Here is a 24493-nt window from a genome sequence, read left to right as displayed (position 1 = left end):
GATTTTTACGGATCCACTGATAGATGGATCGGATCCGCAAAACGCATCCGGACGTCTGAATGAAGCCTTACAGGGGCATGATCAATGACTGTGGTGATCACCCCATATAGACTCCCTGATCACCCCCCTGTCATTGATTACCCCCCTGTCATTGATCACCCCCCTGTAAAGCTCCATTCAGACGTCCGCATGATTTTTACGGATCCACTGATAGATGGATCGGATCCGCAAAACGCATCCGGACGTCTGAATGAAGCCTTACACGGGCATGATCAATGACTGTGGGGATCACCCCATATAGACTCCCTGATCACCCCCCTGTCATTGATCACCACCCCTGTCATTGATCACCCCCCTGTCATTGATCAACCCCCTGTCATTGATCAACCCCCCTGTCATTGATCAACCCCCCTGTCATTGATCACCCCCCTGTCATTGATCACCCCCCTGTAAGGCTCCATTCAGACATTTTTTTGGCCCAAGTTAGCGGAATTATTATTTTTTTTTCTTACAAAGTCTCATATTCCACTAACTTGTGACAAAAAATTAAATCTCACATGAACTCACCATACCCCTCACGGAATCCAAATGCGAAAAATTTTTTAGACATTTATATTCCAGACTTCTTCTCACGCTTTAGGGCCCCTAGAATGCCAGGGCAGTATAAATACCCCACATGTGACCCCATTTCGGAAAGAAGACACCCCCAGGTATTCCGTGAGGGGCATATTGAGTCCATGAAAGATTGAAATTTTTGTCCCAAGTTAGCGGAACGGGAGACTTTGTGAGAAAAAAATAAAAAATATCAATTTCCGCTAACTTGTGCCAAAAAAAAAAAATTTCTATGAACTCGCCATGCCCCTCATTGAATACCTTGGGGTGTCTTCTTTCCAAAATGGGGTCACATGTGGGGTATTTATACTGCCCTGGCATTCTAGGGGCCCCAAAGCGTGAGAAGAAGTCTGGTATCCAAATGTCTAAAAATGCCCTCCTAAAAGGAATTTGGGCCCCTTTGCGCATCTAGGCTGCAAAAAAGTGTCACACATCTGGTATCGCCGTACTCAGGAGAAGTTGGGGAATGTGTTTTGGGGTGTCATTTTACATATACCCATGCTGGGTGAGATAAATATCTTGGTCAAATGCCAACTTTGTATAAAAAAATGGGAAAAGTTGTCTTTTGCCAAGATATTTCTCTCACCCAGCATGGGTATATGTAAAAAGACACCCCAAAACACATTCCCCAACTTCTCCCGAGTACGGAGATACCAGATGTGTGACACTTTTTTGCAGCCTAGGTGGGCAAAGGGGCCCATATTCCAAAGAGCACCTTTAGGATTTCACTGGTCATTTACCTACTTACCACACATTAGGGCCCCTGGAAAATGCCAGGGCAGTATAACTACCCCACAAGTGACCCCATTTTGGAAAGAAGACACCCCAAGGTATTCCGTGAGGGGCATGGCGAGTTCCTAGAATTTTTTATTTTTTGTCACAAGTTAGTGGAAAATGATGATTTTTTTTTTTTTTTTTTTTTTCATACAAAGTCTCATATTCCACTAACTTGTGACAAAAAATAAAAACTTCCATGAACTCACTATGCCCATCAGCGAATACCTTGGGGTCTATTCTTTCCAAAATGGGGTCACTTGTGGGGTAGGTATAATGCCCTGGTATTTTAGGGGCCCAAATGTGTGGTAAGGAGTTTGAAATCAAATTCTGTAAAAAATGACGAGTGAAATCCGAAAGGTGCTCTTTGGAATATGGGCCCCTTTGCCCACCTAGGCTGCAAAAAAGTGTCACACATCTGGTATCTCCGTACTCAGGAGAAGGTGGGGAATGTGTTTTGGGGTGTCATTTTACATATACCCATGCTGGGTGAGATAAATATCTTGGTCAAATGCCAACTTTGTATAAAAAAATGGGAAAAGTTGTCTTTTGCCAAGATATTTCTCTCACCCAGCATGGGTATATGTAAAAAGACACCCCAAAACACATTCCCCAACTTCTCCTGAGTACGGAGATACCACATGTGTGGCACTTTTTTGCAGCCTAGGTGGGCAAAGGGGCCCATATTCCAAAGAGCACCTTTTGGATTTCACTGGTCATTTACCTACTTACCACACATTAGGGCCCCTGGAAAATGCCAGGGCAGTATAACTACCCCACAAGTGACCCCATTTTGGAAAGAAGACACCCCAAGGTATTCCGTGAGGGGCATGGCGAGTTCCTAGAATTTTTTATTTTTTGTCACAAGTTAGTGGAAAATTATGATTTTTTTTATATTTTTTTTTTTTTCATACAAAGTCTCATATTCCACTAACTTGTGACAAAAAATAAAAACTTCCATGAACTCACTATGCCCATCAGCGAATACCTTGGGGTCTCTTCTTTCCAAAATGGGGTCACTTGTGGGGTAGTTATACTGCCCTGGCATTCTAGGGGCCCAAATGTGTGGTAAGGAGTTTGAAATCAAATTCTGTAAAAAATGACGAGTGAAATCCGAAAGGTGCTCTTTGGAATATGGGCCCCTTTGCCCACCTAGGCTGCAAAAAAGTGTCACACATCTGGTATCTCCGTATTCAGGAGAAGTTGGGGAATGTGTTTTGGGGTGTCTTTTTACATATACCCATGCTGGGTGAGAGAAATATCTTGGCAAAAGACAACTTTTCCCATTTTTTTATACAAAGTTTGCATTTGACCAAGATATTTATCTCACCCAGCATGGGTATATGTAAAATGACACCCCAAAACACATTCCCCAACTTCTACTGAATACGGAGATACCAGATGTGTGACACTTTTTTGCAGCCTGGGTGGGCAAAGGGGCCCACATTCCAAAGAGCACCTTTCGGATTTCACTGGTCAGTTTTTACAGAATTTGATTTCAAACTCCTTACCACACATTTGGGCCCCTAGAATGCCAGGGCAGTATAACTACCCCACAAGTGACCCCATTTTGGAAAGAAGAGACCCCAAGGTATTTCGTGATGGGCATAGTGAGTTCATGGAAGTTTTTATTTTTTGTCACAAGTTAGTGGAATATGAGACTTTGTAAGAAAAAAAAAAAAAAAAAAAAAATCATCATTTTCCGCTAACTTGTGACAAAAAATAAAAAGTTCTATGAACTCACTATGCCCATCAGCGAATACCTTAGGGTGTCTACTTTCCGAAATGGGGTCATTTGTGGGGTGTTTGTACTGTCTGGCCATTGTAGAACCTCAGGAAACATGACAGGTGCTCAGAAAGTCAGAGCTGCTTCAAAAAGCGGAAATTCACATTTTTGTACCATAGTTTGTAAACGCTATAACTTTTACCCAAACCATTTTTTTTTTACCCAAACATTTTTTTTTTATCAAAGACATGTAGAACAATAAATTTAGAGCAAAATTTATATATGGATGTCATTTTTTTTTGCAAAATTTTACAACTGAAAGTGAAAAATGTCATTTTTTTGCAAAAAAATCGTTAAATTTCGATTAATAACAAAAAAAGTAAAAATGTCAGCAGCAATGAAATACCACCAAATGAAAGCTCTATTAGTGAGAAGAAAAGGAGGTAAAATTCATTTGGGTGGTAAGTTGCATGACCGAGCAATAAATGGTGAAAGTAGTGTAGGTCAGAAGTGTAAAAAGTGGCCTGGTCTTTCAGGGTGTTTAAGCACTGGGGGCTGAGGTGGTTAGGGTACATATGATTTTTGGTTGCTCTATATTACACTTTTTGTGCGGCAAGGTAACAAGAAATAGCTTTTTTGGCACCGTTTTTTTTTTGTTATTTACAACATTCATCTGACAGGTTAGATCATGTGGTAATTTTATAGAGCAGGTTGTCACGGACGCGGAGATACCTAATATGTATACAATTTTTTTTATTTATGTAAGTTTTACACAATGATTTCATTTTTAAAACCAAAAAAATGTTTTAGTGTCTCCATAGTCTAAGAGCCATAGTTTTTTCAGTTTTTGGGCGATTATCTTAAGTAGGGTCTCATTTTTTGCGGGATGAGATGACGGTTTGATTGGCATCTATTTTGGGGTGCATATGACTTTTTGATTGCTTGCTATTACACTTTTTGTGACGTAAGATGACAAAAAATGGCTTTTTTTACACCGTTTTTATTTTTATTTTTTTACGGTGGTCATCTGAGGGGTTAGATCATGTGATATTTTTATAGAGCCGGGCGATACGGACGCGGCGATACCTAATATGTATACTTTTTTTTTATTTATGTAAGTTTTACACAATGATTTCATTTTTGAAACAAAAAAAATCATGTTTTAGTGTTTCCATAGTCTAAGAGCCATAGTTTTTTCAGTTTTTGGGCGATTATCTTGGGTAGGGTATGATTTTTGCGGGATGAGATGACGGTTTGATTGTTACAATTTTGGCGTACATGCGACTTTTTTGATCACTTTTATTACCTTTTTTGGGAAGTAAGGTGGGCAAAATTTCAATTTCATCATAGTTTTTTATTTTTTATTTTTATGGTGTTCACCGTTCGGGTAAAGTAACATGACCGTTTTATAGATCAGGTCGTTACGGACGCGGCGATACCAAACATGTGTAGGGAATAGGGTTGTTGCGGGTATCGAAATTTCGATACCCAATCGATACTTTTGTCCCGGTATCGATACGATACCGGGATTTCCGTTTTTTCGATACTGGGCTGCGCTTCTGCGCAGTCTAGTATCTCTGAACATGAGCGCGCTGCTATCGGCGCGCTCATGTTCTCTCTCAGCAGCACGGGGAGAAGGAAGCTGTCCTCCCTCCCCCTGTGCTGCTGCCGCTGCCACCAATGAGAAGAGAGGGGCGGAGGAGGGGCGGCAATGAGAAGAGAGGGGCGGAGGAGGGGCGGCAATGAGAAGAGAGGGGGTGGAGGAGGGGCGGCAATGAGAAGAGAGGGGCGGAGGAGGGGCGGGCGCACTGCGCCCCCAATGATAGGATTACTATCGGAGCGATGGGAGGAGACATCAGCTTCACTAGTGGGCGTTCCTTTTCCCTGCGCTGCGATTGGACAGCGCTACAGCCAGGGAGAAGGAACGCCCACTAGTGAAGCTGATGTCTCCTCCCATCGCTCCGATAGTAATCAGCAGCATGTGGAGCAGGAGAGGAGACAGTAATGGGGCACTGCGGGCGAACGGAGCGGCGCCCAGGACTAAATGGTGAGTGCTGAGACATCGCTGGGCGCCGCTCTGTGTGGCCTAATAGTGAAAGTCTGGACTCATATACAGTAGTCAGTCTTTAACACATACAGGAGGCGGGTGCCGGCAGCAGAATCGCATTGCCGGCACCCTGCCCCTGACAGGGAGCTGCGATCAGCGGCAGTTAACTGCCGCTGATCTGCTAGTACCCGCCTCCTGTATAAAGGGGTAAAATCATTGGTGGTGCAGTGTGCCCCCCCCCCTCAATCCCCCCATCCCATTAAAATCATTGGTGGCACAGTGCGCCGGCCCCTCTCAACCCTCCAGTATTAAAATCATTGGTGGCAGTGGCCACAGGGACCTCTCCACTCCCCCTCATTGGTGGTGCAGTGGCAGCTTCTGATCGGAGCCCCAGCTGTGTAAGCCTGGGGCTCCGATCGGTTACCATGGCAGCCAGGACGCTACAGAAGCCCTGGTTGCCATGGTAACATCCCTGATGCTGTGTGCACAAAGCACAGAGCAGCAGGGACAGTGTGGAGTCCTATTCACCCTGATAGAGATCTATCAGGGTGAATAGGAAAAGGGATGAAAGATCCCAGGTTCTAGCCCCTAAGGGGGGAAATAGTTATTAAATAAAAAGTGAAAAAAAAAAAAACACTAAAATATGAAGTATAAATCACCCCCCTTTTCCCAATTTCACATATAAAATATATAAATAAACATATTACATCGCCACGTCAGAAAAGTCCAAACTATTAAAATATAAAAAAAAAATCTAGGTGGTGAATGCCGGAACAGAAAAAATAAAATAAAAACTGCGCGATTCGCCATTTTTAAAAATGAGGAATGCACGTGGCTTTTTTTGTTTATTTTTTTCGCGTGGTATCGAATGGTATCGAGTATCGCAATACTTTTTCATGGTATCGAAACCGAATCAAAAATTTGGTATCGCAACAACTCTAGTAGGGAATTTTATTTTTTTCATTTTTTATCAGTGATAAATGTGTTTTTTGATTTTTACTTTTTTTTCACTTTTATTCACTTTTTTTTGACCCAGACCCACTTGGTTCTTGAAGATCCAGTGGGTCTGATGTCTGAATAATACAGTACAGTACAATATATATTGTTCTGTACTGTATTTTACTTACACTGAACAGATCTATGCCATTCAGCACAGATCTGTTCAGCACCATGGACAGCAGGACGCCTGAGAGGCGTCCTGTTGCCATGGGAACCTTCCCCGTCTGCTCAGTACTGCTCAGAACTTCGCAGACGGGGAAGGGTAAGGAGGGGATCTCTCGGGGGGCTCTCTGGGGGCTCTCTCCCTCCCCATCGGGGGGCTGCAAAGGCACAGCAGCCCCCCGATGGGAGAGGGAGGGAGCTCCCTGCGCTGTTAACCTTTTCCATACAGCGGTCCGTACGGACCGCTGTATGGAAAGGGTTAAACGGCTGACATCGCATCGCAGATGTCAGCCGTTTATACCAGGGTGCCAGCAATGTGCTGGCACCCTGGTATCCCCACTAGACACCAACGATTATACAAGGGGAGGCGGGCGGGGGATCGCGATCCCGCCTGCCGCACCGCCCGCCTCCCGCACCGCCCACACCGCCCGCAACCCTCCCCCTGCACCTCCCGCCACCATAAAAATCATTCGGGGGTGCAGGGGGGGGTAAATAAAACACTTTTTTTGGCATATAAAGTTTCTGATCCCTGCGGTCAGGGACTGCGGGGACCAGAAACTTCAGAAATCGCAGCAAACCGCAGGTCTGAATTGACCTGCGGTTTGCCGCGATCGCCGACATGGGGGGGTCACGGGACCCCCCCGCGCATTTAGCCTAGGTGCCTGCTCAATGATTTGAGCAGGCACCGGGTTCCGATCACTGCCAGCCGCACGGCAGTGATCGAAAATACACAGGGCGTACATGTACGCCCTGTGTCCTTAAGTACCAGGGCACAAGGGCGTACCTGTACGCCCTATGTCCTTAAGAGGTTAATAGTTAAGCAATTCTATTAGGCTCTGATTCTCAAATTGGGGTGAATAACCTGTCTACTTCTACTGTTAGTGGGGTGTCCACATCGTTCAATAGATAATAAATTCTATTACACCTTGATTCTCACATTGGGGTAAATACCCTGTCTTGTTCTACTGTTATTGGGGTGTCCACCTTGTTTAATAGATAATTCCATTAGGCCTTGGTTCTCAAATTAAGGTGAATAACCTGTCTTGTTCTGCTTTTATTGGGGTGTCCACCTTGTTTATTACATAAGCAATTCTATTAGGCCTTGATTCTCAAATTGGGGTGAATAAGCTTTCTAACTCTACTGTTATTGGGGTGTCCACCTGCCTATCACAGTAACGGTTCACCACCAGAAAGGACTATCTATGCATGCTGCTGCAATGCACAGTGATGCACACCAAGATACACTATATTCCCTGCAGGTAGGAATATAGCTGATTTAACATGCTTCGTGACTAATTAATTGAAGTGAATCTTTTGAAAACATTTGGTGCAGCGTCCTAATCGAATTTTTTAAAACGTCGCTCATCTCTAGTTGCAATGGTTTTAGATTACAATGGTCATCCCGGAACCAGTTAATATTGTAACTTGAATGACCACTTTTGTTGAAATTCTGTGCCATGTTGTATTTTGGTCTTGTTCATAAAATGGCTGCTGATGGAGTGGTATGTGACCAGGCAAATCATATGATGTCTCCTCCATTCAAATACATTGCACCTGACATCTCCACTTGGACTGTTGGGAGTTTAGTGCAGGTTGTATGTGAGTGTATGCGACTAGGTGTGACACCACAGAAGACTTGCCTAACAATGGTGCTTACCTTTTCAAATATAGGAAATGGCACAGAATATCAACAAAGTTTATGTTAGTAAATGCTATATAGTCATCTTACATACACACTGGTAAATAGTTGCGAGAATGTGGCCAATTCCTTTAACATTCAGCTTCTTATACATTACAGGCCCCTTTACACTGTCCGGCATTGGGGCAGATAGTCACTAATGAGCATTCGTATGAACGCTCGTTAGTGATAATCATCTGGTGTAAAGGTGTGGCCACACGTTCAGGTTTTTGCATGCAGTTTTGAAAGCCAAATTCAGGAGTGAATCATAAAAGGAGAGAAAGTATAAAGGACAGATATGACTTCTCCTCTTCTTAGAAGTCACTCCTGGTTTTGGCTTCCAAAACTGCATCAGGAAACCTGATCGTATGGCTGTACCCTAAAGCAAAAAAACAGGAGAACGGAGCTCATAGTACCAGAAGTAAAAATATATTTCTCGCCCATTCCATTGGGGGACACAGACCATGGGTATAGCTTAAGCCACCACTAGGAGGAGACACTATGCAAATAAGAAAAAACAGCTCCTCCTCCACTGGCTATACCCCCATGATCCAACAGGAGGACCTCAGTTTTAGCTTAGTGTCGGATAAGGAGGTGACACGCAGAGTCGCATGGTGCGTTCCTGGTCTCTCAGCGGAGCGAGCGCCGGGGTCGAATGGCCGTCCCCGGCTACCTCCCTTTCCCCCCAGAAGATAAGTGGAACTGGGCTCGACCTGCAGCTCCGGTGGCCTACCAGATCCGGGGTCACCTAGTCCTGCCCTCTATCCAGTGCACTGCCACTCCTTGTGCCAGATGACTGAAGAGGTGCCCCATGCTGGTCCGGAACAGAGGGTGAAGACTGCAGGACTCAGATAAGTAACATCGGCTCTCCTGCAGCTCCCCCTTCCCCCGTGCTCACACTGTGACACGGTTCTTCAGGGCTTACCTGTGGATCTGAGAGGGCCTGCTGGCTGAGAGGGAGGAGGGATTCCTTCTTGGGGCAGTGGCTATTCACAGCGCCATGCTGCTGTGCCATTTTCCCATTTTGTTCGGAGGACTCGTTATACAAGGCAAGCTGGTAGCTCTGTTGTAATGCTGTTGCCCCATGTCCAGGCTTTCAGTGTTCAAAGCCCCTTTCAGCCCCTAAAATATTTCCCCCCTGCATACTGACGGCGGGCTCCATTTTTGGAGCCGGGGTCTGCCTTTCTTCATGTTTCCCGCGTGCTCGATTTTTTTGCGAGTCCTTTTTTGCACGATTTTTTAACGCAAATTTTTTGCGCGCTCTGTGACGCGACTGAGGCTCTTCCACTTTGCCTCAGCGCTTCTCCACGCTTGGCTGCTACTCCAGCTCCTCACAGGTCACAGTAGGACAAATAGTGTTCCGCAAAACTGTAGGAGACCCTGACTCCGGGATTGCCGCCGTCATGCCAGGCCGGGGGCGCCCCAAAAATCTAAAGCGACACCTCAGGTCCCACTGGGATCCTGTAAGGCATGCTGCTTGCCACTATCGTTTACAGGCTCCTGTGACTCTTGCCCTGCCTCGGGACAGGATCATCCACCTCCTCCTCCCCCTCCATCAAACCAGCCCAGTCCCTCCTCCGCCCCTTCGGAGCCCGCGGAGCCCTCCTGGGCCTCTGCCATAGCTAGGGCGGCCGCAGACTTGTTCGAAGTCTCGCGCGCGGCCATGACTTTTATGGAACGCATGGCGGCCTCGGATCCACCGCCTGCGATGCTTGTGGTTAGCACCGCTCCACCTCTCTGTGCCCCCCCACAGAGGACGCTCGACCGTTAAGAGGCAGCGTGCGCAGCAGCATCCCTCCTCGGATGACTCTGCTTCTCAGCCTCTCCCCTTCGCGGGGACTGCAGGTCTGAAGGGGAAAGGTCCGGCTCGGACGAGGACACGGAACCCTCGCCTAAGCTCTCCACCATGGGGGCAGACTTGGTCACGGCGGTCCTTGACACCTTTGACATACAGGGGGAACCTCCTTCTTCTAGTAGCAAGGAATTCCCCCTTTTCCACTCCAGAAGGGGTGACGCACCAGAGGCAGTGACATTCCCTATTCATGGGAGTCGCCAAGGTCCTTTCTAAGGCTTAGGAGCGCCCTAATCACCGTTCTTTCTACCACAAGGCGCATGGATACTCTGTATCCTTTCCCGGCAGATAATGCGCAGCAGTGGTCTTATCCTCCTATGGTCGACCCGCCGGTGGCCAGATTGGCTAAGAATTCGGCAATACCAGTCCTGGACGGGTTCTCCCTACAGGACTCCGTTGATAGACGTTTGGACTCTTTTTCCAAAGCCATTCTCACTCTGGCAGGCACTGGTCTGCGGCCCGCGTTCGCCTCGGCCTGGGTAGCCAGGGCGCTTTCGATGTGGTTGCAGCGCCATCATCATGACCTCGCAGAGCAGGATACCTCTGCGGACACCCTGAGCTTTGCCCTCCAGATGTCCCAAGCGACAATATTTCTCTGTGAGGCCTCATTGGACTTCAGCACTCTCTTTGCATGGATTTCGGCCCTCTCGGTCACGCAGCGCAGGGAGGTCTGGTTGAAGGTCTGGGACGCCGACGCTTCCTCCAAGTGCTCCCTCACTAACCTCCCCTTTGCGGGCTCCAGGCCCTTCGGTGCTACGCTGGAAGAGGTTATCTCTGACGCTACGGGGGGCAAGAGCACACACCTGCCCCAATCTAGATCCAAGCACGCCTTCAGAGCTCGCCCTTTTGGCTCTAGAAACCAGTCCTTTCGAGACAGCCCCCTCCTCCGGTGGCTCTCAGGACTCCCGCAAGAAGCCTTCCTTTACACCTCTGCCTCCCTGGCATCCGCGGGCACAATTCCAGGGGAGTTCTGCCCGCCCCGCGGCTCCCAAGCAGTTCTCCGCCTGAAGGGGCGCCCCCACCGCCTGCGGTGGGGGGGCCGTCTGCTCTCCTTTCAGCAGGTCTGGAGAGCTCACGTTCGAGACGCCTGGACCCTGAAAATTGTAACTTCTGGTTACAAGAGAGAATTCGCTTCCAGACCTCCGGAACGTTTCTTCCCTTCTCGGGTTCCGGGTGATCCGGCCCGAGCCTCGGCCCTTTTACAAGTGGTCTCTTCCCTTCTGGTCCGGGTAGTAGTTGCCCCAGTTCCTCTGGAGTAACAGGGTACAGGGTTCTACTCAAATCTCTTTGTGGTGAACGTCTGGTCCTAGACCTGAAGCTCTTTAACAAGTCCCGTCGGGTGCGGAGGTTCCGGATGGAATCCCTCCGCTCCATTATTGCTTCTCTTTTTCCAGGGGAGTTCCTCGCGTCAGTGTACACCCGGGACGCCTATCTGCATGTTCCTATCGCAAAATCTCACCACAGATTCCTGCGCTTCGCCATTGGCGGCCGTCATTATCTCTGGTGCCCTACCTGGACGACATAATGATAAAGGCCTGCAGCAGTTCGGCTGGCTGATCAGCTTCCCGAAGTCCTCTCTCCAACCTGCCCAGAGGGTGACCTTCCTGGGGATGATTCTGGACACCACTGCAGCCCGGGTATTCCTTCCGGATTACAAGTTCTCTCGGATACGGGAGTCGGTGTCTCGCCTTCTGCATTCTCCGTGTATCTCCATCAGGGAGTGCATGCAGGTTCTGGGGCTTATGGTGGCCTCCTTCGAGGCTGTTCCCTTTGCCCAGTTTCACACTCGGCCTCTGCGACAGGCGATCCTGTCCTTCTGGGACAGGACATCGAGGGGTCTGGACTCTCAGATCCGCCTACCGCCTCGGGTTCGCATGGGACTCCCGTGGTGGCTGTCCCCTCAGAATCTGGCTTCAGGGAGATCCTTCCTCCCAATCTCCGATGCTAGTCTCCGGGGTTAGGGTGGCTTTTTCCGGGCTCGGACGGTTCAGAGGGTGGGTCTGAAGTGGAAGCCCGCCTTCCGATCAACATACTGGAGCTCAGAGTAATTTTTCTCTCTCTGTCTCATTGGACCCCCCCTCCTAGCGGGTCTCCTGATAAGGGTCCAGTTGGACAATGCCACAGCTGTGGCCTACATCAATCTTCAGGGCGGAAACCGCAGCCAGACAGGTGACGCAAGATGTGAAAAGAATCCTCCAATGAGCGGAAGCTCATATTCTAATATGGTCTGCAGTGTACATCCCAGGGGTCGAAAACTGGACGGCAGACTTTCTCAGCCGCAACAGGGTGGATCCGGGAGAGTGGTCTCTGCATCAGGACGTATTCGAGGACGACTATTGCCGTTGGGGCCGTCCGGACATGGACCTGATGGCGTCCAGGCTCAACAACGAGGTTCCCACGTTCCTGGCCCGAGCTCGGGATCCTGAGGCGTACGGGGTGGACGCTCTGGTGTCTCCGTGGCAAGACTTCGCGCTCCTCTGTCTTCCCACCACTGCCTCACTCCCAAAGGTTCTTCGCAGGGTCGCAGCGGAAGGGATCCCGACCATAATCATCGCCCCCGATTGGCCTCGCCGCGCCTGGTTCTCAGAAGGCACTCGGATGCTGGCAGACATTACCTGGCCTCTTCCTCTCAGGGAGGACCGGCTGTCTCAAGGACCGCTCTTCCACCGGATTTTACAGCCGCTTCGTTTAACGGCGTGGCTGTTGTGACCTCCATCTTGAAGTAGAGGGGCTTCTCAGAATCTGTCTTGAAGTCCATGATAAGAGCCAGGAGACCAGCTTCCTCCCGGATATACTATCGTACCTGGAAGGCCTTTCTTGCCTTTTTGCGAGAAGTTAGGTGTTTTTTTCACTTAGTTTCTCTGTTCAGGTGATCCTCTCTTCTCTCCAGTCGGGTCTTGAGATGGGAATGTGAGCTCTCTGAAGGGTAAGGTCTCTGCTCTGGCCATTTTCTTTCAACGGTCTCTGTCTCTGCTCGGTCCGGTGAGGACAGGGATGGACTGGGACAATAAAGTGGCCCTGGACTTCAGCCAGACCGGCCCACTGACCGGCCCACCGGGGGCGGAGCAAATAAAGGGGCGGGGCTCACATACATCCATTCAGCGGAGCAAATAGAGGGGCGGGGCTCACATCCATCCATTCATCAGAGCCGGGGGCGGAGCAAATAGAGGGGCGGGGCTCACATACATCCATTCAGCAGAGCCGGGGGCGGAGCAAATAGAGGGGCGGGGAAACAAGAGAGGCGTGGCTCACATCCATCCATTCAGCAGAGCCGGGGGCGGAGCGGCAGGAGGGGTGGTGCTCACAGCCATCCATTCTGCTAAACGGGGGGCGGAGCAGCAGTAGGGGCGGGGCTCATATCCATTTATTCAGGCGAGCCGGGGGCGGAGCACCAGGAGGGGAGGGGCTCACATTCATTCAGCTGCGCTGGAGGGCGAAGCAGGAGGCGGGGCTCACATCCATCTATTCAGCTGAGCCGGGGGCGGGGCTAACATCTCTCTTCAGTCTATCAGGGCCTCGCTGATAACCGCCCCGCCCCCGTCTGGTAGTGATGCCGCCGCTGAGTGTACTGTGCGTGCAGGGGGGACGTGCGGCCAGGGCCCCCTGATGGCGGCCCTGGCCGGCCCATAATTCGATCGGACCACCGGGATTCTCCCGGTACTCCCGATGGCCAGTCCATCGCTGGGTGAGGACCTTCCTACTGGGGGTGGCGCATTCGGTCCTTCCCTTTGTCCCTCTCCTGCCCCCCTGGGATCTGAACCTGGTCCCGTCTTCTCTTAAGGCGGCTCCTTTGAGCCCCTGAGGGACATTTCCCTGAGTCTTCTCACCTAGAAGGTGGTCTTTTGGTGGTCACCTCTTTCTGGAGGATATCGGAGCTGGGCGCCCTTTCTTCCAAGGGACCCCTTTTTGGTCTTCCATAAGGATAGGGTGGTACTCCCCCCAGTCCCTTCTTTTTTTGCCCCGCTCCGGCGAACCCCAAGGAGCGCGCTCTCCATTCTATGGATGTTGTCCGTGCTTTGCGGGTGTACCTGTCGGTTACTGCCCCATTTCGCCGCTCGGCCTCCCTTTTTGTGGTTCCCGAGGGGCCTCGTAAGGGCCTGGCGGCCTCCAAGGTCACTGTGGCTTGGTGGATTCAGTCGACTATTACTATGGCCTATCGGTCCCGGGGTAGGGTTTCCCCTAGCGGGGGTTACCGCTCACTCCACCAGGGCAGTGGGGGCCTCCTGAGCTAGGCGCAATCGAGCCTCTACATCACAACTTTGTAAGGCGGCCACCTGGTCGTCCTTACATACCTTTACCAAGTTCTACCAGCCGCACTCTCTGGCATTGGCTGATGCTGCCATAGGGCGCAAGGTATTGCAGGCTGTGGTTCCTGTTTAACCGTTTGACGTTTCCCTCTGGAGGTGTTGGTCTTCCCACCCCATGGACTGCTCTAGGACGTCCCATGGTATGTGTCACCCAATTGAATGGGTTGAGAAATGGAGATTTTTTGTGAAACTCACCTGTAAAATCTTTTTCTCGTCTTTTCCATTGGGGGACACAGCTCCCACCCATTCTTGTCTGTTACAGGAGGGATTGGTTCTATTCTATTGGGACCTTTATGGTTTACGGCCTGATGGCGGTATTCCTCGGTTCTGTTTTCTTTGTTAATATTAGTTTTTTGTCTCCTTCTCCTACTGCTTTTGCACGCACTGAGGTCCTCCTGTTGGAGCATGGGGGTATAGCCAGTGGAGGAGGAGCTGTTTTTTCTTATTTGCATAGTGTCTCCTCCTAGTGGTGGCTTAAGCTATACCCATGGTCTGTGTCCCCCAATGGAAAAGACGAGAAAAAGATTTTACAGGTGAGTTTCACAAAAAATGTCCTTTTTATTGTAACATACAGTGGGATGCGAAAGTTTGGGCAACCTTGTTAATCGTCATGATTTTCCTGTATAAATCGTTGGTTGTTATGATAAAAAATGTCAGTTAAATATATCATATAGGAGACACACACAGTGATATTTGAGAAGTGAAATGAAGTTTATTGTATTTACAGAAAGTGTGCTATAAAAAAGAAATTAAATCAATATTTAGTAGATCCTCCTTTTGCAGAAATTACAGCCTCTAAACGCTTCCAGTAGGTTCCAATGAGAGTCTGGATTCTGGTTGAAGGTATTTTGGACCATTCCTCTTTACAAAACATCTTTAGTTCATTCAGGTTTGATGGCTTCCGAGCATGGACAGCTCTCTTTAAGTCACACCACAGATTTTCAATTATATTCAGGTCTGGGGACTAAGATGGCCATTCCAGAACGTTGTACTTGTTCCTCTGCATAAATGCCTTAGTGGATTTTGAGCAGTGTTTAGAGTCGTTGTCTTGTTGAAAGATCCAGCCCCGGCGCAGCTTCAGCTTTGTCACTGATTCCTGGACATTAGTCTCCAGAATCTGCTGATACTGAGTGGAATCCATGCGTCCCTAAACTTTGACAAGATTCCCAGTCCCTGCACTGGCCACACAGCCCCACAGCATGATGGAACCACCACCATATTTTACTGTAGGTAGTAGGTGTTTTTCTTGGAATGCTGTGTTCTTTTTCCTCCATGCATAACGCCCATTGTTATGGCCAAATAACTCAATTTTAGTTTCATCAGTCCACAGCACCTTATTCCAAAATGAAGCTGGCTTGTCCAAATGTGCTTTAGCCCACCTCAAGCGGCACTTTTTGTGCTGTGGGCGGAGAAAAGGCTTCCTCTGCATCACTCTCGCATACAGCATCTCCTTGTGTAAAGTGCGCCGAATGGTTGAACAATGCACAGTGACTCCATCTGCAGCAAGATGATGTTGTAGGTCTTTGGTGCTGGTCTGTGGGTTGACTCTGACTGTTCTCACCATTCGTCGCTTCTGTCTATCCGAGATTTTTCTTGGTCTGCCACTTCGAGCCTTAACTTGAACTGAGCCTGTGGTCTTCCATTTCCTCAATATGTTCCTAACTGTGGAAACAGACAGCTGAAATCTCTGAGACAGCTTTCTGTATCCTTCCCCTAAACCATGATGGTGAACAATCTTTGTCTTCAGGTCATTTGAGAGTTGTTTTGAGACCCCCATGTTGCTACTCTTCAGAGAAAATTAAAAGAGGAGGGAAACTTACAATTGACCCCCTTAAATACTCTTTCTCATAATTGGATTCACCTGTGTATGTAGGTCAGGGGTCACTGAGCTTACCAAGCCAATTTGAGTTCCAATAATTAGTTCTAAAGGTTTTGGAATCAATAAAATCACAACAGTGCCTAAATTTATGCACCTGCCTAATTTAGTTTAAACAATTATATTATTTCACTTCTCAAATATCACTGTGTGTGTCTCCTATATGATATATTTAACTGACATTTTTTATCGTAACAACCAACGATTTATACAGGAAAATCATGACGATTAACAAGGTTGCCCAAACTTTCGCATCCCACTGTATAAAAAAAATTATATATATAGGTAAAGAAACAAGTAAATAGTATGCCATTAAAAAGTGGATGGGATATGTCAGCTATGATGCTTGCCTCGATAGATAGATTTGACCGAGTATGGAAGCAAAGTTTTTGATGTCTCAAACTGACAGAGTTTACACCTTACCCCATTCATCCTAACCCTAATGTATCTAGTCTTGTCACTTCCCCTTGTATGTCCAAATCTGTATTACAGTAAATTTTATATAATTCTGTATAGTTATTGCAAATATAGAATTTTTGCTACTTTAATAGCCTATAAGCTAACATTATAATAATATTCATCCATGACCATTATATATGTTTTTTCTTAAACCTGCTCAGCATAAGGATGTATATGTATAAAAACATGATGTATGTTATTCTTATGCTCAAGTGCACTTAGATATATCTGTATATCATGAATAATGTACTCCAAAGTCATGTTTTTTTTTTCCATTATATGTACATGTTTATTCTTGAAAAAATTCAATAAAAAGACAATTGATTAAAAAAAAAAAAGTGGATGGGAGCAGAACAGAAGCACCACCCTGGGATAGCACACGGATCAATTGTAAAGCATGTGGGTATGGATTAATGCGTGGTACAGTGACCAACAAATGACCAAAAGGCAATGTAGTAACCTTAGTGCACAGGTGAGTCAGCATTCAAAAACTAAACCTGCACGGCAAGAACACAGGGTTTATATTGCAAGTGCAATGTGGAGAGTGAAAAGCCACAATGAAACCAGGTATGGTATGTCACCTGGGTCAAATGCCGCGCAGGAAAAAGAAAAAGAACAGAGGCTCACCTGAAGAGAAGAGACCGTGTGCTATGTCTCCCAGGATGGCGCTACCCCAACGTGCGTTTCGGCGTGCCTTCGTCTGGGAAACTGCATCAGGAAACCTGATCGTGTGGCTGTACCCTAAAGGTGCCATCGATTATCTGATGAACGAGCGAAAGGGAGACTGCATGCATGCTGAAAACATAGTTTAAATATAAGCAGGCAATAAAGAGATGAATCTACGGTGCAGTTTTTCTCTGTCCTACTTTGCTTTGACAGGTCTCTCCCTATACACAAAAAGGGAGATTTGTCAATGAAGCCGTGCAGGGCACACCACAACGTGAGTAAAACATTACTCTCTGTTGTGAGCCAGCATGTTAAACATGGTTTTGGCAGCATCAACCTGTCGAGAAATATAAGATGTCTAAAAACTGTTAACATGTATTGATTTCTTTTTTTTTTTTACCAGATTTTTTCCAATGTGCAGAGGCTGTCCAAATCATTTATTTACCTATATTTATCTGGAAATATGTTATTTAGAACTTGGAAGGCAGAAATTTACTGTTCAGATGATGCTCAAACTGGAATTTGCATGAGATTTGATGTTAATGGTATTGACAAACTGGAAGAACATGGACCTCCTACCAATCTACTTCCGGATATCTGCAGCACAATGGAGAACTTGTTAGAAAAGTGGTTGGAATTCATGAACCAGAAGAGGTCTCAGCTTTACTACCTAAACTATTACACAGCTGAACAGTTGGTTTTCCTGTGCCAGGAATTTCAGCGAAGAGATATCAACGAGGAGGCACTTGTAATGTTGTCTTTTATTAAACCCCAGTGTCAAAAAATTGACACAACAAAGTCCTGTTACACAGAGACTGGATTTACTGGGGGTTGTCCAAACAGATTGAGTTTTGCATTAAAATTTGCAAACTGTGCCAACGTGTTGGAGAAGCTTGAAATTGTTTGGGAGCATTCTATGAACTACATGAATTCACTCTTCCCAGGGTGCTTAGATTTAGATGTTCTAGGTAAATGCTTGTCCTCTTTAGCAAAACAAAATAATAAGTGGGTTTTGCGCAAGTTTCATCCCAGTTTACGTGAAGGTTGTCCCAATTTGGTTTTATGTCCCTCATCCCAGATCTTGTCCTGTGCTCTGGCAATCTATATGTACAGCTTTACTGAGCCTTTACCAACTTATGATGAAGTGTTACTGTGCACACCTCAGACTTCATTTGAAGAAGTTGCCTTGTTTTTTAGAAGGTGTCTAACACCAGGTTACAATGGCAAGAAGATTTACAGTTTAATCTATGCAGATGAACTTAACTATGATACAGCATACAAATCAGAGCAGCTATTCCAGCAGCTGCAGGCACGAAGTAACGATCATTACCATCTAGTGATCATATGTAATTCGGATCGAGAACATTGCTATATTCCCTCTGTCTTCAGCCAGAACAAGGTGCACATGATTCCTCATGCACCCCTTGATAACATACAGCGTTATCTACATACTCATTTTGCTGTTGATCGTACAGCTGTTTCCGCTGCTCACGTATTTCAGAATGGGCTTAATGCTGGAATTGTGTCATCCAAACGAGCAGGAGTGGGTAAGTGGAATTTGGATTTTGTATTAATCATCTGTTGCTGGGGTGCTTCTTTAAAATTTTGCGCTGATGTGGCTAAGGTGCCCTCCGTATACTGTGCAAAATTCATGGTGCCCCCTCACAAAGCGGGATTTATCTATTGTAAATTTTTCCATTGCGATCTAGTAATGATTGTAGTTATTTGCTAATTTTCTGTTTCTTCCAGGAAAATCTCTGTATGTAAAAAGGCTTTATCAAAAGCTTGTGTCAAGCTTCACCACTGAGAGGCCAGTTCTTAAAACAATCCGGCTTATTAACCCTGAGGTGGATGAAAATAAAGTATTGAACACTTTACTGCCTTTTCTTGACGTCAGATTGAAGAATCGTCCTATTATATTCCACATTGATGTTACATCTTCTGTAAGTACTTTCACCTTTATAGGAATACTAGCAGAAGGACCCGGCTTCGCACGGGTATATTTCATCTATTTCATTTAATGTTTGTGTGTGTCGTTAAAGGATATCTACAGTATCCCCCATAAGTGACCTGCACAGCCCCCCACCCCTTAACACTAACCCCCCCACAGTGCCCAACCTCCTTATAATGTGACCTCCACAGCAGCCCACCCCCTTAACTTTGACCTTCACAGCAGCCCGCTTCTTTAACAGTGACCTCCACAACACATCACCCGTCCCCCTAACAAAGACCTCCACAGCGTGACATTATTGTTTTTAATTAACCGTATATAAAACCCCACAGAATCAGTATACACTTAAGGTCATGAGTTACATCAGCCTCTACAACAACGTTGGCTAAGCGTCACAATCAAAATCATATTAACTCACACATAAGCTGTCTTATACTAAGAATGTACTTCATTGCTTATAGCAACCAATCAGAGCTCATATTAATGACCTGTAGTAAAATAGAAGCAGAGCTGTGATTAGTTACTATATGCAACCTGATGAATATCCAGGCTAACTGCCACAACAGACAATGGCTCCTGTAGTGTGGCGGTTAGGTTACTAAGCGTATTATTTGGCAAATAATTGTAAAGTGCGGGGTGAACATTTTTTCACTCAAAACATAGTCTATGACTTTCCCCGAGTTACAGGAGGTGGCTGTGCTGACCGCGGTATAGAAGGGATTTGCGGTGGGTGAGGGAGCCTTGCACGGCATTGAGACCTGCCTTCTACAGGTGTCCAGGAGATCCAGCCTGAGGCTGGTTATCCTAGGCAACATGTTAGTGTATTACTCAGTGTAATACACTAACAGGCAATGCATTACAATACAGATTGCAGAGGGGATCAGACCCCCAGAGTAGGACAGAAATAAAGTTTAAAAAAAAAAGTCAAAAAAAGAGTTTTTAACAACAAAAAAAAAACGTTTCAAGTAAAAAAAGAAAAAAACGCCCCTTTCCCCTGATTTTATATATATAAAAAATAGAATAATAAAAAAATAAAGAAAACGCACACATATTAGGTATCGCCACGTCCGTAACGACCGCTCTATAAATATATCACATGATCCACCCTGTCCAATAAACACCGTAAAAAAATTTAAAATAAAAACTGTACAAAAAAAGCTTTTTTTTGTCACCTTACATCACAAAAAGTGCAACACGAAGCGATCAAAAAGGTGTATGCCCCCCAGAATGGTACCAATAAAACCGTAACCTGATCCCGCATTTCAAAAATGCAATTATTGTGTTAAAGTGAAATAAATTTTTAAAAAAGTATACATATTAGGTATCGCCGCGTCCATAACAACCTGCTCTATAAAAATATCACATGACCTAACTCTCAGGTGAACAACGTAAAAACCATTTTTTGTCACCTAACATAATTTAAAGTGCAACACCAAGCGATCAAAAAGGCGTATGCCCCCCAAAATAGAACCAATCAAACCGTCATCTCATCCCGCAAAAAATTTGCCTCTACCTTAGACAATCGGTCAAAAAATTAAAAAAACTATGGCTCTCAGACTATGGAGACACTAAAACATTATTTTTTTTGTTAATTTTTTTTATTATTGTGTAAAACTTAAATAAATAAGAAAAAGTATACATATTATGTATTGCCACGTCTGTAACGACCTGCTCTATAAAATTATCACTTGACCTAACCCCTCAGGTGAACGCTGGGAAAAAATCAAATAAAAATTGTTGCAAAACAACCAATTTTTTTAGTCACCTTGCTTCATAAAGTGTAATAATGAATGATTAAAAAATCATATGTACCCAAAAATGGTGCCAATTAAAACCTTAACTCTTCTTGCAAAAAAATAAGCCCCTGCACAAGACGATTGTCAGAAAAGAAAAAAAATATGGCGTTCAGAAAATGGATACACAAAAACATTTTTTTTTCAAATATGCTCTAGTATGTAAAACTCCAACATACAAAGAAAGTAGACATATTTGATATCACCGCGTCCATAACAACCTGCTCTATAAAAATAGCGCATGATCTAACCTGTCAGATGAACGTTGTAAAAAATAAAAACAGTGCCAAAACAGCAATTTTTGGGGTTACCTTGCCTCACAAAAAAACTTAATATAGAGCGATTAAAAATCGTTCTCTTAAAATAAAGACTTTTAAAATATGCTTATGAGCCTCAAGGTGCTATTACCCCCAAAATAGTACCAATAAAACTGTCACCTTATCCCCTAGTTTCCAAAATTGGGTAACTTTTTTGAGTTTCTACTGTAGGGGTGTATCAGGGGGGCTTCAAATGGGACATGGTGTCTAAAAACCAGTCCATCAAAATCTGCCTTCCAAAAACCATCCGGCAGTCCTTTCCTTCTGCACCCTGCCTTATATCAGTTTATGACCACTTGTGGGTTGTTTCTGTAAACCTCAGAATCAGGGTAATAAATGTTGAGTTTTGTTTGGCTGTTAACCCTCGATGTGTTAAAGAAAAAAATTGACTAAAATGTAAAATCTGCCAAAAAAAGTGAAATTTAGAAATTTCATTTCCATTTTCCTTTAATTCTTGTGGAACACCTAAAGGGTTAATAAAGTTTGTAAAATCAGTTTTGAGTAACTTGAGGGGTGTAGTTTCTACAATGAGGTTTCTATTATGTAGGCCCCACAATGTGACTTCAGACCTGAACTGGTCCTAAAAAAGTGGGTTTTAGAAATTTTCTTACATTTTTTTAGAATTGCTTCTAAATATCTAAGCCTTCTAGCGTAAAAAAATAAAATGACATTTACAAAATAATGAAAACATAAAGTAGACATATGAGGAATGTTAAGTAATAAATATTTTATGAGGTATCACTTTCTGTTTAAAAAGCAGAGAAATTGAAATATTGAAAATTGCGAATTTTTCAAAATGTTTGGTAAATTTGGGAGTTTTTCATAAATAAAGGTGAAATATATTGACTAAAATTTATGACTGTCATGAAAACAATGTGTCACGAGAAAACAGTCTCAGAATAGCTTAGATAAATAAAAGCGTTCCAAAGTTATTACCACATAAAGTGACACAGGTCAGATTTTCGAAAACTGGCCCGGGGTAGAAGGGGTTAATTTAATGTTTGTGTGTGTCGTTAAGATTTCGACAGTATCCACTATAACAGTGACATCTACAGTACCCCGCCCCCTTAATAGGGACCTCCACAGCATCCTACCCCCTTTAACTTTGACCTTCACAGCAGCCTACCCCTTTAACAGTGAGTTCCACAGCACCCCACCCCATTGACGGTGACCTCCACAGGGGCCTACCCCCTTAACAGTGACCTCTACAGCACCTGTTCCTTAACACTGACCATAGGTTACAGTCCCCTTAACTGACCTCCACCATTCCCGGTCCCCTTAACAGAGACCTCCACAGCGACTGCCCCTTTAACAGTGACTGCCACAGTACCCCGCTTCCTTAACAGTGACCTCACAGTACCCCGCTGCCCCTTTAATAGTGGCCTCCACAGTCCCCTCCTCCCTTAACAGTGACCTCCACAGCGGCCTGCCCCCTTAACAGTAACATCCACAGTGCTCCCCTTTAACAGTGACCTCAACAGCCGCCGCCCCTTTTAGTGACCTCCACAGTACCCAGTCTGATTAATTGTGATTTCCACAATAACGCGCCCCCATAAACAGTGACCTCCACAGAGCTCCGTTCCCTTAAAATGTGACCTCCACAACACCTTGCCCCCTTAACAGGGACCTCTACAGTACCCCGCCCCTTAAAACTGACCTCCATAGCAGACTGTCCCCTTAACTGTGACCTCCACCGTTCCCTGCCCCCTTAACAAAGACCTCCACAGCGGCCCACCCCTTTAACAGTGACCTCCACAGCGGCCACCCCTTTATTAGTGACCTCCAAAGTACTCCATCTCCTTAATAGTGATTTCCACCACACACCACCCCCTTAACAGTGGCCTCTACAGCAATCTGCCCCTTAACACTGACCTCCATAGCGGACCGTCCCCTTAACTGTGACCTCCATAGCAGGCTGCCCCTAGGGTGGACAGAGGTCAGGTTTTAAGCCGGACAGTCCTGCTTTCAGACTCCCTGTCCCCCGTCTAGCGCAGGGCCTGGACAGACACAGGGATGTCTTTTTGAACAGTTCACTCTCAGACAGTAGCACTGTTCTGTCTGAGCGTGAGCTGCAGGGAGAAAGTCACCCTCCTTTCCACCCCTGCAGCTGACAGAAGTTGAGCGAGAGGGGTGTGGCATAACAGGTCAGGGCGTGGCTTAGCAAGACCTGGGGGTGGGGTTTTTAAGTTAGTCTTTTGAGGGTGGCCTGAATGGCCACCCTATCTGCCTCCTGAACTGTGACCTCCACAGCACTCCACTCCCTTAACAGTGTCATTCACAGTGCCCTGCCCCTTTGACCGACAGCAGTGAAGAAAAATGGCTGGGTTGTTATGGAAACCTGGTGTAAAACTGTGTGTTTGTGGAGACTAACGGTCTGTGAGCTTCTATTGGCTGATAAGGGTCATGTGACTAGGCTTCTATTGGCTAAGGCATTTTTTGGGAATGTGGGAGAGCTGAGAGCTGAGACCAGGTCTAAAACCTTCCCGGACACCAGATTTTTCGTGAAATTTCGTGATTGTAAATGTAACAGTGCGGATTCCTTTAGCGGACATACACACATACACTCAGCTTTATATATTAGATAGCTTGACAAATGTAACGCCCCACAGGCAGAATTTGTACTGTCTCATATGTTACTTTCTTATGTTGCAGGTGAACAAGGGGATTTCAGAATTCCTGTTTAAGCTTTTTGTTCTGCAATATCTCATGAATTCAGAAGGAAGAATATGGAAGCGCTTGACAAGTCACTTGTACATTGTTGAGATTTTGAAATCCTCAAACACAACGTTTGCCAAGCAGATTCAATCCGTAAGGAGTCGTTGATTTATTTAAATGTTACTGGTTGATTGCTTGTCTTATGGCTTAAAGGGTTTCTGTCATGAGAAATAACGTTATATACACTGCTCAAAAAAATAAAGGGAACACTTAAACAACACAATGTAACTCCAAGTCAATCACACTTCTGTGAAATCAAACTGTCCACTTAGGAAGCAACACTGAGTGACAATCAATTTCACATGCTGTTGTGCAAAGGGGATAGACAACAGGTGGAAATTATAGGCAATTAGCAAGACACCCCCAATAAAGGAGTGGTTCTGCAGGTGGTAACCACAGACCACTTCTCAGTTCCTATGCTTCCTGGCTGATGTTTTGGTCACTTTTGAATGCTGGCGATGCTTTCACTCTAGTGGTAGCATGAGACGGAGTCTACAACCCACACAAGTGGCTCAGGTAGTGCAGCTTATCCAGGATGGTACATCAATGCCAGCTGTTG

The 24493-nt window shown here is 45.8% G+C and overlaps 1 protein-coding gene across 1 annotated transcript in view; it reads left to right on the top strand.

The window, feature by feature from the left end:
- Positions 1-24493, top strand: part of LOC121008297 (E3 ubiquitin-protein ligase RNF213-like) — a 253825-nt gene that overhangs the window by 81840 nt on the left and 147492 nt on the right. Inside the window, exons 16-18 of the mRNA XM_040440749.1 lie at positions 17562-18705; positions 18908-19101; positions 23872-24027. Of these exons, the coding sequence (XP_040296683.1) occupies positions 17562-18705; positions 18908-19101; positions 23872-24027 (1494 nt within the window). The remainder of the gene's footprint in view (positions 1-17561; positions 18706-18907; positions 19102-23871; positions 24028-24493) is intronic.

The sequence above is a fragment of the Bufo bufo genome, chromosome 1, assembly GCF_905171765.1.
Source record: "Bufo bufo chromosome 1, aBufBuf1.1, whole genome shotgun sequence".
Classification (NCBI taxonomy): Eukaryota; Metazoa; Chordata; class Amphibia; order Anura; family Bufonidae; genus Bufo; species Bufo bufo.
This window is presented reverse-complemented; position numbering and strand designations above follow the sequence as displayed.